Source organism: Halichoeres trimaculatus, unplaced genomic scaffold (genome assembly GCF_033239565.1).
Source record: "Halichoeres trimaculatus isolate MK-OKI-2021-1 unplaced genomic scaffold, fHalTri1.1 fHalTri1_scaffold_22, whole genome shotgun sequence".
In the NCBI taxonomy this organism is placed as follows: Eukaryota; Metazoa; Chordata; class Actinopteri; order Labriformes; family Labridae; genus Halichoeres; species Halichoeres trimaculatus.
In genome coordinates, this window is record NW_027437200.1 from 20,004,182 (window position 1) to 20,019,263 (window position 15,082).

Below are 15,082 nucleotides of genomic sequence, written 5' to 3' on the forward strand. Positions count from 1 at the left end.
TGAGGGGTTTTCTCAGAGATCAGTAAATTTTCCCTCATCTATCTATCGCTCTCGTGGGTTCGTTTCTTGACCTTCATGCATGAAATTTAGATGGACAGCTTCCTCTGGGTCTCAGGATTCCTACGGTGTGTTCATTTTTATCCTAGCCCTCACGGTTTTGGCAAGGTGACAGGAGATTCGGACTCTTGCTTTGCCACAAAATCTTCAGAAGATTACAGTAACAAGGGCAAAGTTGTGCACCTGCACCTGCTGCCTTTAACGAGCAGGGAGCAGGTCACCGTGGAAACCTTTCATCTCATGCAGCTGTTTAGAGTAACTCATCAAAACATTCAGGAACAAAGACAAGCATGTGTGTGTTAATTTATCAGTGATCACCAATGCAAAATCTGGCTTCAGAAAAGCCTCAGCAGACAGGTTTACATGATTGAACACACACACACACACACACACACACACACACACACACACACACACAGGGCAGAAAGTATCACACTTTAACAGCATTTGACTTCTATTTCCCTGAGTCAGCTCCTTATTTTCCTAGATTTTTTTTTTTTTAATTTAAATTCCTTCCTTTAATTCCTGAATTGATTCAGCCAGTCAAACTTTTAAATCCAATTTTAGATTACACTGATTCATGCTTCATCATCATTCTTTTTGTCAGAATTGCAAGCACCTTTACACCCTGATTTCAAAGGGAATGTGTTGGGAATCAACAGACTCCACCAGCTCTCTGATGGCAGTTGGTAAACAATGATCACCATGGCAACATCTGGCTTCAGATGGGCCTCAGCCTACAGGCTTACATGGTTAAAAAACTCACACACAGTACACACTGGATTACATTTTAACAGGGTTTAAGATAGCAGACTTACATTTACCCTCAGTCAGGTCATTATTTCCATCAATGTTCTTTAAAATTTGATTTATTCCTTTAATTTTTGAATAGACGCAACCATTTAAACTTTAAATTTCTTCATCCATTCCATTTATTCGACCATTCATTTCCTTTCATCCAAGAGTTCATGGCAGGCTAATTCAGCATTCTGCATTAGCAGTTGAGCGCAAGCTTTTACAGGACTTCTTAAAACAATTTTCAGACATATCCTCAGTCATTCATGATCAGCATTCTGCATCAGCAGTTGAGCACAAGCTTTTCAAGACTTCATTCAACCATTTTAAGACAAATCTTTAGTCATTCATGTTTAGCGTTCTGCATTAGCATTTCAGTGCAAGCCTTGCATGACTTCATTCAACCATTTTCAGACAAACCTTCAGTCATTCATGTTTAGCTTCTGCTGTAGCATTTCCGCATGAGTTATTTAAGACTTCATTTAGCAATTTTCAGACATATCTTCACTCAATCATGTTCAGCATTCTGCATTAGCAGTTCAGCGCAAGCTGCTTCAGCATTCTGCATTCACAGCGCAATTTCTTCAGAAATTGCTTTTCTAGTTTATTAAATGATATTAATTTGTTTATTCATTAATTATTTATTTCTTTTTGTTCGTCTATTTTTATTTTTATTTAATTTTATTTTTTTATTCATTTATTAATATTTATTTTTTGTTTGTCTATTTTTATTTATTCATTTATTTATTTCTTGAATATTTATTTTTGTTCGTCTATTTTTATTTTTATTTTTAATAATTAATTAATTCATTATTTATTTTTTTTTGCCTATTTTTATTTTCATTTATGCATTTATTTATTTACAGGTTACATAAATGACTATATCTGAAAAAGCAATTTACGTATAGACTATAAATAATTTTCTGTTGTTCCAAAGGATATTTTGCATTTTTTTTGTTAACAAATACAGCTTTGCATTTTCTGTTTATTGAAACACATGTGAAAAAAAAAACAGTTGGATATCATTCAGATTTATTGCATTTTAATCAATTTATTGTAGTTAAAAAATATGTCAATACAAATTATTAAAGTTTGGAACTTAGGGCTTATATTAATGTTAATCAAATAAAAATACTTCAAAAATTGCACTACAGTGGCGGTAAAACCTTTTTGAAGTTAATGTTGGGCTTTTATGCCTTTAATAAATAAGAGGAGGGTAGTGGGTAGAATGGTAGAATGGCGCCATGTTTCTTGCAGTTTGCAACAAATGAAGTAAAAAAAGGGAATTTAGAGATATATGTGGGGCTGGTTGAGCAGGATGATGAGAGGCAGTTGGTTGGCCACAGAAAGAGATTGTGTTTAATATGACAGTGTGATCCGTCTTTCCAGATTGCCCAAAGCTGGAGAACGCCGTGCCTCACCTGCACGCCTCCTCTGTGGAGGTGAGCCCTGGTGCACAGGTCCAGCTGTCCTGCGATCCCGGCTTCTACCTCCTGGGGGAGCCGATGCTGCAGTGCCAAAACAAAGGAGAGTGGAGTCACCCTCTGCCCAGCTGTGAACGTAAGACGGAGGCTGCTTTACTTAGTGTATCTGACACAGACCGGTGGGAGCTGGAGTCAGAGAGCTTTGTCTGTGTGTTGCAGGAGTGTCCTGTGGGCCTCCTCACCCCCTGGAGAACGGGTTGTTCCAGGGCTCAGACTTCCACGCCGGCGGCTCTGTGGTGTATCAGTGTAACGCTGGTTTCTACCTGCTGGGAGACACAAAGGTGCACTGCAGCAACAGTGGCAAGTGGGGAGGAAATCAGCCATCGTGTCTGGGTAAAAATGTTTAAAATAAGCCATAAGTGACAAAAAACACCTGTTGCTCAGGTTTAACAGGTGGTGTCTGTTTTCTGTCCCTCTGTTTAGATGTGGACGAGTGCGCTCTGGGGTCTGACTGTGACGATCATGCCAGCTGTCAGAACACTGAAGGCTCCTACATCTGCACCTGCGTCCACCCGTACAGCGGAGACGGCAAAAACTGCACAGGTGACCACATCTTCTTCTTTAAAGTCACTTTGTCTAAAGATCGTATCTTCATCCGTTTCTGTGTTTGTTTCACATCAGAGCCGGTGAAGTGCGAGAACCCCGGGTCTCCAGAGTTTGGCCACAGAGACGGGAGCAACTTCCTGATGAGCAGTGAGGTCGTCTTCGGCTGCGACAACGGGTACGAGCTCGTCGGATCAACCCGGCTTCAGTGCCTGGAGACGGGGGTCTGGGACGGTCCGGTGCCGTACTGCAGAGGTGAGGAGCAGGGTGATGAAACTGAGCTGCAGAAGCTTAAAGGTGCACTGCTTCAATCAATCACACCACCAGAGGGCGCCATTTCTCCAGTTTGAGAAACTGAAAGGGAAAGTGTGCTGAGAGGCCGGCTCTGCTGGGTGTGTTTTGCCCTGATCAAGACTCTAAAAACAACATTCAACCTCTTTCTAAAATGACTTCCTGAAACCATCCCTCATAAAGTTTTATCTTCTGGGCCTAAGACCTTGAGAGACTATAAAAATCATTCAACCACAGAGTCGGCTTTGGCCGTCACACCTTTTATTTTTTTAAATAATGGTGTGATTTGAACCAATTTTCAAAGGGAAGTAAACAGGTTTCCAACAGTCTAAGATTTGATACAACAAAGAAATAAACGACCAAACATGAATTCTCTGGCACGTTTTGCTCAGTTTATCACACATGCAAATATGAGCGTAAGTACACACACAGCAAGCGATTGTCCTGACCTCAGCATCTGTGAGCCGTTGGTTTTACATACGGCTGTCGTTTTTTTTGCTGATGGCTGAAAGAGGGGATCACAGCAACACCTCTGTTGGCTCTGAGCCAAACTCTCCCTCCTTTCGAAAGGATAAAAACAATGCAATAAGTTTCAGTTGGACTTTTTTTCTCCACTGTGTCACAGGCAGCAGAACTTTAAATCTAAAATCTAAAAGTACACTGGAAAGCCGGTTTTATTTCTCTTTTGAATGAAGCCACGTGTATTTGTGGGATGAGCAGCAGAGCTGAGTCTGTAGGTTGTGCCTATAGACGGCGTAAAGAATGGACAGTGAGGCTCTGCTGTTTACCATTGTACGGTTTTGAAGCCATAATACCCGTCAGAGGCGCCGCATTGTACAGACAGAGACTGTGAGGGGCTCCGAGAGGACCGGAGTGGAGCCAGGCGACATACAAATATACATATATACATATATGTATCTTACTATTCCTCCTGTATCTCAGTGTTTCTCAAAGTGGAGTAGCTAGGGGGGGCCCAGAATAATTTAAAAACATTTGAAAAAGCATATCAATAAACTGGGATCTCTTGCACCAATAAAATCAGCTATTTCTTCTAATACTCCCACCCAATTTAGCTTTTTGCCGCGACATAAGATCTCATATGACTGTGACATGTTTATCACTTCATAATGTGCATCAACAGATAAAAACCACTCAAAACAAACAAAACCTTGGTGCAGTGGCATGCACAGACTTTTTGATTAAAGGACAGGGTGGAAAACCAGAAAAAAGGGGCACGTATTGCGTGTGTTTTTGCCAACTAAGAGGGCAGTTAAGAGTGTTCACACACGTTCTGGCCCAGAGAGGTCACTTCAGCTGATGTTTTTCAACAATTGGACCACAAGGGGGGGTGACTGCTGCTGTGGAGGTAACATTTTGTCAAAGTTTACAAAATGAGCTACTTAGAAAGAATAAGGCTCAGTTTACACAGTGATAAAAATTAGAGGTAGACCGATATATCGGGCCGATATTTGGACATTTGTCTCTATCGGCCATCGGCCGTATTTTCTTTTAAAAAGCCGATTTTTGATCCGTTTTATAAAATGACGCAATTTTTGATCAGGCACAAAAAAGATGAGCACCTCAAACTTGTGGAACCACTTGGATACATTACATACTTTTGTTCAAATTATATTAATAAGTTTAAATTTCTTTTTTGACATTTTAAGAAGAGTGTGAATGTTTACTACTGCTTGTTACATTGTGTGTTTACTAAGACAAAATATTTCATTGTTTTGAAAGCTGAAAAAATGTTCAGAGGACTGGACACGACTTGTTGTAATAGATTTCTTTTAGTTGATCAGAAATTGCTGCGTTTCACAAAAATGTGATAAATATATATTTATTTAACAATCGGCCTGAATATCAAATTGGAAAAATCGGCTATGCATATCGGCATCGGCTGCCCAAATTTGGAAAGCATCGGCATCGGCATCGGCCCCCAAAAAAACCATAACGGTCGACCTCTGATAAAAATCTGTGTTTACACAGAAACGCCAAGGGACTGAAAACGCTGTAGTAAGCATGCAAGGTCTGCAGGTGGTGCTATAACTGTCTTGTCCAGAAGCAGCTTTTGGGTGATGAAGTAGAGAAGTAGAGTTGAGCCGATCATCTGGTGTATTGGGGAATACTAAGTTAAAAAGTGGAGCAACAGATGCTCATGTTGTATAAAGACAGTCAGCAGATTCAGCAGATTGAGCAGCACAAACACAACACGGTAATTTGAGTCGATCGTAACAACGGTACTGTTGTCCTGTTGTATGCACTCGTGATGAGTGGAGCATGACGTCAGCGTTTCCACTGAAAATGCCGACTTACTGTTTACACGGCAACGGTGACGCAGTTTCAGGAAAATCGCACTCTGGAAGTTTGCGTTTTGGGTCGACTGAAACGCCGTTTCCGTGTTAACGCCAGGCTGAAACGCAACAAAACTTTTGCGTTTCACCCTAAAACCGTCTTAAGACAAGTTGAATAGTTGCTAGAATTTACCTTTTGCACGTTTGGATCTTAATGAGGTTTTAAGTGGAGCTACAATATGCAAAAGCAAGAAGGAGAAGTGTGACAAAAAACATTTGGAACTCTTAACTTAAAAAATAAAATAAAATAAAATAAAAAGGTTGTTTATCACCTGATCAAAAGTTTAGGAACACAGGCAATTAAAGTCAAGATCTGCTCAAAATGTTCATTTTCTGTCAGGCATTCACACGGACATGCCCTCCTGATGGCTAAAGCTACGGTTTGGAGAGTTTTTTGTAATTTTTTTGAGCGATGGTTTAAAACTTTTGATTAGCTGATAAACAGCCTATGTCAGTTTACTTGTTGTTTTCAATAAATTACTTTTTTCAAAGTGCTTTTTAACATACTTCTTCTCCTAGCTCTACTTAAAACCTCATTAAGATCCAAATGTGCTAAAGGTAGTTTGACCACAGCTCATCTGAAATGACTGGGGGGACAGAGTCTTTGACCTATGCTGCAGCCAGCCACCAGGGGGAGCAGTTTTTGTGCTTTCTTGCAACCTTACATCGAGTGAGCAAGATGACGTCCATTTTTTTTTTTCCAGTCCATGGCTGTGCCCATGAAAAATTGCTAAGTCATCTCTGCTGTTGCCAAACAGCTTTTTAAACTTTTCGTCGTTAGTTTCATAAACTGGCGCTCTGCCCTGTGAAGTCATGGCAGGAAGAACACGAGGAGTTTAAAAGACAGAGACGAACTGTTCACTGAGTCAGGGGAAAATCCTTCTCAGGGCTCTTTAAATGTTTTCTGCTGCATCAGTTTTGGAGTCATATTTCATTTACTGTCTCTTTTATGTCCACCAACTTCCTGGCCGCTCATTCTTTAATCTCTCAGAGTACTCTTTTATCTGATTACGCCCCTCAGTCACATAACTCATGCTTCTATCTTTCCTGTGGGCCTCCTTCCATCTGCCCGTGGAAAATGAGAGGCTGCATCAATCCTCTAATTCAGTACATCTAATCGATACCACTGAAAGATGTAATACACATATATAGAGATCTCATTTTACATGTAGTCAAAGCAGGATTCACTGATGGTCTCTGTGGTGACTCTGCAGCTCTCTCCTGCCCGACGCCGACTGTCCCCGAGAACTCCAACATGACAGGAAACAACTTCACCTATGGAAGCAAGGTGACTTTCAGGTATCATTTGCATCCCTTTGACACTTTGGTGTAATTATGACAGGAGGAAGTGTAAGGAAAAGATGTTAAACAGCCCCCTCCTTCTGTTTTGTTTTTCATTCAGCTGTATGAAAGGCTTCCTGCCTCAGATCCCCTATGAGTTCCAGTGTCTCTCCAGTCTGAGGTGGAGCGGGACGCCACCCATGTGCCACCCGGTGACGTGTGGAGATCCTCCAACTGTCATAAACGCTGGCTATACCCTCATCACAAACACATACCAGTCCACTGTCACATACACCTGCACCGAGGGATACAGGTACAGATATACACCTGTCTGCTTCTAACTGGGTTTAGTGGATTGATTCCTTAAGTATATATAAAGATGGACGACGTGTCTCTATTTCTCCCACTGTACACAAGTGAAACCAAAATACCCACATGATGGATTCATATTGATTTGTGCTGCATTAATCAAGTCCAGCACCTTTTAATCACATTTTACTCACAGATTGAGGCAAGGATCACTCAGATCTGGAGAGGTTTTTTTTGTGTGTGTTTTCAAGCTAGCTACTTTTTCTCACTCGGTTTCTTTCTGTTTTTTTTTAACTCATGTACACACCCTTTACTTGTGAAAACAATGAAAAGATGTATATTTTTGAAAACAATAGTTTTTGTGTACTCTAACACGCCCTGTATGATTGTACAGGCGCCAAATAACGTATCCACCAGAGGGCGCCACTCAACTGAAAAAATTAGTAGCAGAAGATTCAGATCATAAGCACATTTTTTTCACTGCAAGTTTCATTAAGTATTCTTCTTTGTTGTTCTTTGCTGCTCTGTTATAAACTATTAGATAAACTGCTCGACACTGCCCCCGTGACCTCTAGTGGTACTGCAGCTTTTGGTACATCTGCAAGGCTCCAATTAAGAAACAGGGACAAAGATAATATAGAGTTTTATGTATTTACTAACAGGACTGTCAATTGGGAAATTTTGTGAGGAATCAGTAACTACGTAAAGCTAAAAAAAAAAGAAAAAAACTTAATGATAGATCAGTTTGGGCAAATTACTTTGAAAAAGGATTTAACTACTTTCCCAAAAAAGTAATTAAATTATAAAGGAATTGCTCCGTCATAAATATAACTAGTTAATAGGAAACGTAATTATTGAGTTACTTATTTTGAAAAACCTTCAATTTTGCAAAAGAATATAGTTTTACATCTATGACATTGGAGTCAGGTGTGTTTACTTCCATCCTGAAAACGCCAGTTTTACCCCCACAAACCGCTCCGGGTTTGGGCATAGCAAGCCAGGTCGGATAGACCTGCCGACTATCTGGATTAAGGAGGGATTGTCCCAGATTTTAACCCGGTCTCCTGTTCTACTTCAGACTTGTAACTTCTCTAGATTAACCCCTTATTTTTTATGTATGGTCCCGTCATCTCGAATAGTTTTTCAAGTCAAAACAAATCAGCTACTTGTGCCTTACATTCAAACCTCAAAAAGCATCCACCCCTCTCCCTGGAGTTGGTTTGATCTAAAGACGCTACATGAGATCATCTCTGACTGCAGGTTACACAGACGCACACAGGTAGCTGTCTGATATTTATTGCTGGAAAGTTTACTTCAGCATCAGCTATTTGTTAAAAAACAAACAAACATATCAATGTGATTGTCCTTGCCTTGTATGATAACATAGAGAAAGTAAACTTTAAAACTTGTGCTGGTTTTGGCTTCACTTTTGGGAGATGTCATGTCGTCCATCTTTTTATACAACCAGCTATCCTACCATATAATGAAACTTGATTTATGTGCTGAGATGAAACAGAGCACAGCTGTCCAAAACAAACTTACTGACACACTCTGGAGTGAGCCGTCAAATCTGTATCCTCAGTATGAGGGAGCGCACTGAGTCCATAAACCTTTTCACACTCCAGTGACAGAGACTCTGAGTGTGTCACACGTCCAGCTTTGATTTATCTGATCTGTGAATCACTCCTGATGCTCTAATTGCTGTCGTGTGTAAGCTAAGTTGTGTGTTTGTGTGAAGACCACAGGGCTCCATGGAGGTGGTCTGTGAAGCGACAGGGCAGTGGAGCTCGCCTGCTCCTCGCTGCGTGAACGTCTTGTGCAACACGCCTCCAGCGCTGAGGGACGCCGTGACTGTAGGGGAGAACTATGAGCTGGGAAACAAGGTGCACTATGTCTGCAAAGAAGGGTAAATGTGGTCGAAGTCTTTTAAGTTATGGGAGTTGGAAGTTTATCTAGACTTTTTATTATTTTGTTTCGATCACTTTGGAAGCGATGCTGTTTGCAACAACGTTTCCTCTTCCTCTTTCCTCCTTCACAGCTACACTCTGATTGGTCCAGAGACCAGAGAGTGTCTATCCAATGGGGAATGGAGTGACAGCTCCGCCCAGTGCGTCCCCCGCTCCTGTGGCCCCCCGCCTGCCATCGACCACGCCGAGCCATACGAGAGCCACCAGCTGTTCGGAGACACCGCAAACTACTACTGCACCGACGGATACACAGCTGGAAACAACTCCAAGATGGTGTGTAACGCCCAGGGTGTGTGGGCTCCCCCTGCTGGCATGGAGGCCCCTCGCTGCATCGCAAACTTCTGCCTCCGACCGCCTGAGCTGTCCCGAGCGATTTTAGACTCTGTCAACAAACCCAAATACGCCAGCAACACTGAAGTGAGCTACAAATGTGAGGAAGGGTTCATGCTGAACACGACCGCCACGCTGAGGTGTCTGATGGGCGGGGAGTGGGAGCCTTCGCCGTACGATATTGGGTGTGTGCCTGTGAGGTGCTCCAAGCCGGAGAGCATCGATCGGGGTTATGTAAGCGGGACCAACTACAGCTTTGGAGCCGTGGTGGCGTACAGCTGCGATAAAGGATTCCTGATCCGAGGGGAGAAGAGGAGGACGTGTAAGGCCAACGGGGAGTGGGGAGGGTCTCTGCCCAGCTGCGCACCTGTTTCCTGCTCCCCACCTCCTGCTCTCAAGAATGGATACATCCAGGTGAGCCACAGACGACACAACCTATAGAGGGATTATCAGTCTTTGTCATCTTAAAGATGCACATGTATCTTGACCACAGAAGCAGCATTTAGCTAAACAAATAACTAGGGCTGTCATTTTAACGCGTTAATTAGATTAATTAATTACACCGCAAATTAACGCGTTGCAAAAATTAACGCAGATTAATCTGGATCCCAAACCCGCGAGGCGTTCATAGACACACTTATTTTCAGATGTCTGGTATTTACAAACCGTTTGTCCTACTTGGAAAAAGTGGTGTTCTCGTCAGATTTTCAAATTTCCGACAGTCCCTGAATGTATCACACGTGACCTCAGCAGCATGCTTTAAACCGGGGGGGGGAGCGAGAGTGATACAGTCCACGTCTCGTTTATTCACACGTCCTTTTTGAAAATCTACAGAAAATCAACCGTTTGCTCAATTCTGTAAAAAACAGGTAATATTACACTCTTTACTGCATCAAACAAGCCCTGAATGATTGATATTTGTCAAGTATTTAAATCTAAAGAATTCTTTGAAAATTTGCTTCCATCTTCCTTGTGTCTTGTTTCAGCTTGGGGCTGCTCTGTACCAATGAGCAACAGTTTGTGTGTTCAGAGCATGTTAAACTGAAATTACTTCACTTTTCTTTGATCCAAGACTTGAAAAAAGTGTTTTGTACATAGTTCCTCACAGTTTTTAGCCTTTAGCCTGGGATCTCCTGACCTCATAGAAGTATAGAAGTTCATATTGCAGTGAAAAATGAGTCCACATCGAGTAAAAATGTGACAGAAGCAAAAAACAGTCCTAAAAATCAAATCAGCTTATCTTAGGTGCAGGACTGTGAAGATTTTGCTAAGGTAGAACCATAAAACTTTTTCCATGTGTTCCTTATGCCTCAGGGTACCTAAAAGTGTGTTGTATATGTTCCCACCTTATTTTTTAATGGTTTTTTACTGTCTTCTAATGTAATTTTAATGTCCTGGAATTCAAATTCTTTATTTTGGGACCTTAAGCAGATATGAGATTAAAATGTGATTAATTAGATTAATTAATTACAAATCCTGTAATTAATTAGATTAATTATTTTAATCACCTGACAGCACTACAAATAAACAAATAATCCCTCTATACACCTGGGTTTTAGTACCTCACATTGGTTTCTCCAACTTTTTTCTCTGACCTTTTGTTTGTCTTCACAGGTCAGAGGTAGATTTACCTTCAACAGTAAGGTGACGTACGCCTGTAACGCAGGATACAGACTCATCGGCCGCCCAGAGCGAGTTTGCCAAGCGAACCGGCAGTGGTCCAACAATGATCCTCCAACCTGCATCCTTCTAACCTGTGATCCTCCTCCAGACATCGTCCACGGACACTACAAGGGCTCCGACTTCCAGGTTGGGCGAAAAGTCCAGTACACCTGTGACGAGGGCTACGAGCTGGTCGGGGATGCAACCTGGACCTGTCTGAAGTACGGACGCTGGGACAAGTCAAGGCGCCCCCGCTGCTCACCCGTCCAGTGCCCAGAGCCACCGCTTGAGGAGAACCACCTGGTCCTGAAGGGTTTGGACTCTGATTCAGGAACGGTGGAGTTATCCTGTGAGGACGGCTACGTCCTGGAGGGAGCCCGGATCCTCCGCTGCACCCCGTCCCAGGAGTGGAACGACACGTTTCCTGTGTGCAAGCAGGTGTTTTGCGGCCCTCCGCCTGAAGTGTCGTTTGGCGGTGCGACCTCGTCCTCCATCCCGTTCCCGTATGGCTCCATGGTGAGCTACACCTGCATGGACGGCTTCACCTTAAGGAAAGAAGGCTCCGTGTCCTGTTTGGCCAGTGGGCAGTGGAGCAGTCCCCACCCAGAGTGTATCCCCGTGGAGTGCCCTCAGCCTGTGGAGGTACCCAACGGTATCGTTGACGTCCAGGGTTTGATGTACCTCAGCAAAGCGCTGTACAGCTGTAAGACTGGATATAACTTATCTGGAAACGCGACCATCCTCTGTGGAGAGAAAGGACTCTGGATTGGAGGCGTACCTTCCTGTCGCCCCATCGAATGCTCGCTCCCAAAGCAGATCACTAACGGGAAAGTAGTCTACACAAAACTCCAGTTTGGTCACAGCGTTTCCTACTTCTGCCGCCGTGGCTATCGTCTCAAAGGGCCGGAGACTCTCTCGTGCCTGTCCAGCGGGGAGTGGAGCACCCAGCCGCCTGTGTGTGTCCAGATATCCTGCACGCCTCCCCAACCGATTGAAAATGGGTTTGTAGAGGGCCAGGATCACAGCTTTGGGGTCACCATTTTCTACAGCTGCTTCCCGGGTTTCCAGCTAGTAGGCCAGGACCACTTGACCTGCGAGGAGTTTGGCTGGTCCAGTTCTGTCCCCATCTGTGTCCCCTCAGACTGTGGCCTGCCTCCTCACATTGACTTTGGGGAGTACGTCAGGGTGACTGCGCCTGAAGGAGGCTCTGAAGCTGCTTCTAGAGACACTGGATCATTAGCCTCATCGACGGACTTGAGCTTCCTTCACTCAACGTTGATCGAGTACCGCTGCCACAAAGGCTACGACCTCACCACCCCCACCAGGCTGGTTTGTCTGGAGGATGGAGGCTGGAACGGCACGGCTCCTGCTTGTGTCCCAGCAGAGTGTGGGACCCCACCGAGTCCGGATCATGGCTGGGTGAACGTGACGGACACCTCTCTTGGCAGCACAGCCAGGTATTCCTGTGAGGAAGGATACGAGCTGGAGGGGGATCCTGTGCGGGAGTGTTTATCAGGCCGACTGTGGACTAACAAAGCCCCCGTTTGTCGGCCTGTTTCCTGTGGTGACCCGGGTGCCATCACTCACGGCACGGTTCATGGAGGTAGTTTTGTGTTTCCTGAGGTGCTTTATTATGAGTGTAGTCCTGGATTTGTTTTGAAGGGTAATAACTCTGTTGCCTGTCAGGCTGACGGGAGGTGGAAGGGACAGAAACCAGTTTGTGAGCGGGTTTCATGTGGTCCTCCAAAGCTCCCCAGTGGTGTTTCTTTTAAAGGAGACCAGTTTAACTATAGCAACAAGGTAGAACTGAGCTGTCAGCCTGGTTTCCACCTAAAGGGGGAGTCTGTAAGTGTTTGCCAGGCTGATGGGACCTGGAGCCATGAGACTCTGATCTGTGTTCCCGCCCGCTGTGGCAAACCCACACCAATACCCAACGGACAAGCTCTGGGGTCAGAATTTGGCTTTAACAGCAAGGTGAAGTATGAATGTGATGAGGGATACCTCCTGAATGGAGATCCCATACTTATGTGTCAGTCTGATGGACTTTGGGACAAACCCGCCCCACGCTGTGATGTCATAAGTTGTGATCCGCCTGAGGACATCAGTCATGGCTTCCTGAACGGCTCAAGCTTCAACTACGACGACGTGGTGGAGTACGTCTGCTTCGACGGTTACGAGGTCGTCGGGGATCCCGTTCTGAGATGTTCAGATCGAGGCACCTGGGTGGGCCGGGTGCCTCAGTGTCACCCCTGCGTCTGCGCCCTCCCCGCACTGAAATCTGGCGTCGTCATAGGACACAGCCGGTCCTGCGGGGACCGCGTGACCTTCCAGTGTGACGACGGCTACAGGCTGCTGGGTCCCTCTGAGGCGGTGTGTGAGAAAGGAGGGGTATGGAGCCCCGGCGTACCTGTGTGTGGTCGGGGAAGGTGCACCGCCGCCCCGCCTGCAGTCGCTAACGCTGTCCTGCAGGGCGGCAGTGCTACCTTTTCAGACACAGTCATATACAGGTGTCGACCGGGGTACCAGTCCAGAGGGTTCCCTCAAATCTCCTGTGGACGAGACGGCAGGTGGGGGGAGCCCAGGATCAGCTGTGAGCCTTTGAACTGTGGGAAACCTCCAGCTGTGGAACACGCTCAGGTCGTGGGAGACACGTTTACCTTCCCGAACCAAGTCTCATACAGGTACACACCCCACTGTCACTTCAGGGTGACATTTTTGGGCGTTTTGGATGCATCCCCCAATATTTTTGGCACCTGCTAGGTACGGTAACAGCAGGACAATAATAAAAAAGAAAACAACAAAATGATACGATAACGTTGATTTAAAAACATAACAAAGACTGGCTTAAATGCTCAAGGTAGAAAAATATTGGTCCTATTTTCAAGATTACTTTTTCTCAAGTGTGATACCTTTTTAACGGCATAAAACTTAAAGTAATCTACTTGGTCTACTAACGGGCAAATCCCTAATCTGTTTCTTAAAGTGATTTCGTAAAAAAAGCCAAATATTATCGGTTAACTTGTCCTACCTTTGAGCAACTTGTTCCCAGTGTCTTTTCTACGGTGGCCAGTAGGTGTCAGACGATTTGCAAAGGCCACGACACAAATGTAAACGAAACAAAATGAATGCAAAAAAGCCATAACACAAAAAACTAAAAGAGGTTAAAGACACAAAAAAGTTGTGAAAATAAGTAAAGCATGTTTTTTTTTTTCCTTAGCTATGATAAATATAGTTTTGTGGTTGTGTCACCTTGTGGTAACCTTCATGGTACTTATATTTCTTTATCTGCCAGTAATGAGTATTCTAGGGCTGCAACTAACGATTATTTTTAATGTCGACTAATCTATTGGTTATTTCTTCAATCAATCATGATTATTTTGTGTTTTAACCTAATTTGGCCCTTAAAATGTGCAGACCTTCAAAATTCAACCCGTGTGTTGTATTTTCACTACATTTACCCAGAGTTAGATTCTCACCTCTGATTGGTCAGCCCTGTGTCATTTTTGTTTGTCTTTATTTCATTCATGATGACATCAAAATATAACTACAATGCAAAAGAAAAAAAAATCTTAAAATGAATGAAGCAGGTAACGCACTCCGTCCCTCCTCCTGCTCCTCCCGCTAAGTGTTACCGGTGCAGTGTGAGCTTGAGAGTGAGAGCTCCTACAGATAAATATCCCCCCTTTTAAAAAGTTAGGGGAGTTTTGACACTAGTTGGTGACTCAGATTCTTAAAAACTGTCTGTAACGGAGAGCCAAGGAGACTCTTTAAATCACGTTATCAGACGCTAAACTCCGGGAGCTGTCAGGCTGTCCAAACTCGAGATGTAGAGCCTCTGTTAGCGCACATGTATGAACTTAGTGATCTTTTCCCATATAAGTTGCCATTAACGTGGCGCTTCATGCAGTGAAGTGCCTGGTATTTGATTTCAGGATAAGACATCAGCAATAAAAACAATAATACAAGGCGTCAACGGTGAAAATTTGTGTTGATGAATTCTTTAAAGTAT

The 15,082-nt window shown here is 43.8% G+C and overlaps 1 protein-coding gene across 1 annotated transcript in view; it reads left to right on the forward strand.

Moving 5' to 3' along the window:
- The window catches only part of svep1 (sushi, von Willebrand factor type A, EGF and pentraxin domain containing 1), a 123,556-nt gene that overhangs the window by 95,252 nt on the left and 13,222 nt on the right, over nucleotides 1–15,082 (forward strand). Inside the window, exons 30-38 of the mRNA XM_074699186.1 lie at nucleotides 2,242–2,412; nucleotides 2,496–2,669; nucleotides 2,760–2,879; nucleotides 2,958–3,134; nucleotides 6,739–6,823; nucleotides 6,927–7,118; nucleotides 8,853–9,020; nucleotides 9,153–9,825; nucleotides 11,026–13,754. Coding sequence (XP_074555287.1) covers nucleotides 2,242–2,412; nucleotides 2,496–2,669; nucleotides 2,760–2,879; nucleotides 2,958–3,134; nucleotides 6,739–6,823; nucleotides 6,927–7,118; nucleotides 8,853–9,020; nucleotides 9,153–9,825; nucleotides 11,026–13,754 — 4,489 coding nt within the window. The remainder of the gene's footprint in view (nucleotides 1–2,241; nucleotides 2,413–2,495; nucleotides 2,670–2,759; nucleotides 2,880–2,957; nucleotides 3,135–6,738; nucleotides 6,824–6,926; nucleotides 7,119–8,852; nucleotides 9,021–9,152; nucleotides 9,826–11,025; nucleotides 13,755–15,082) is intronic.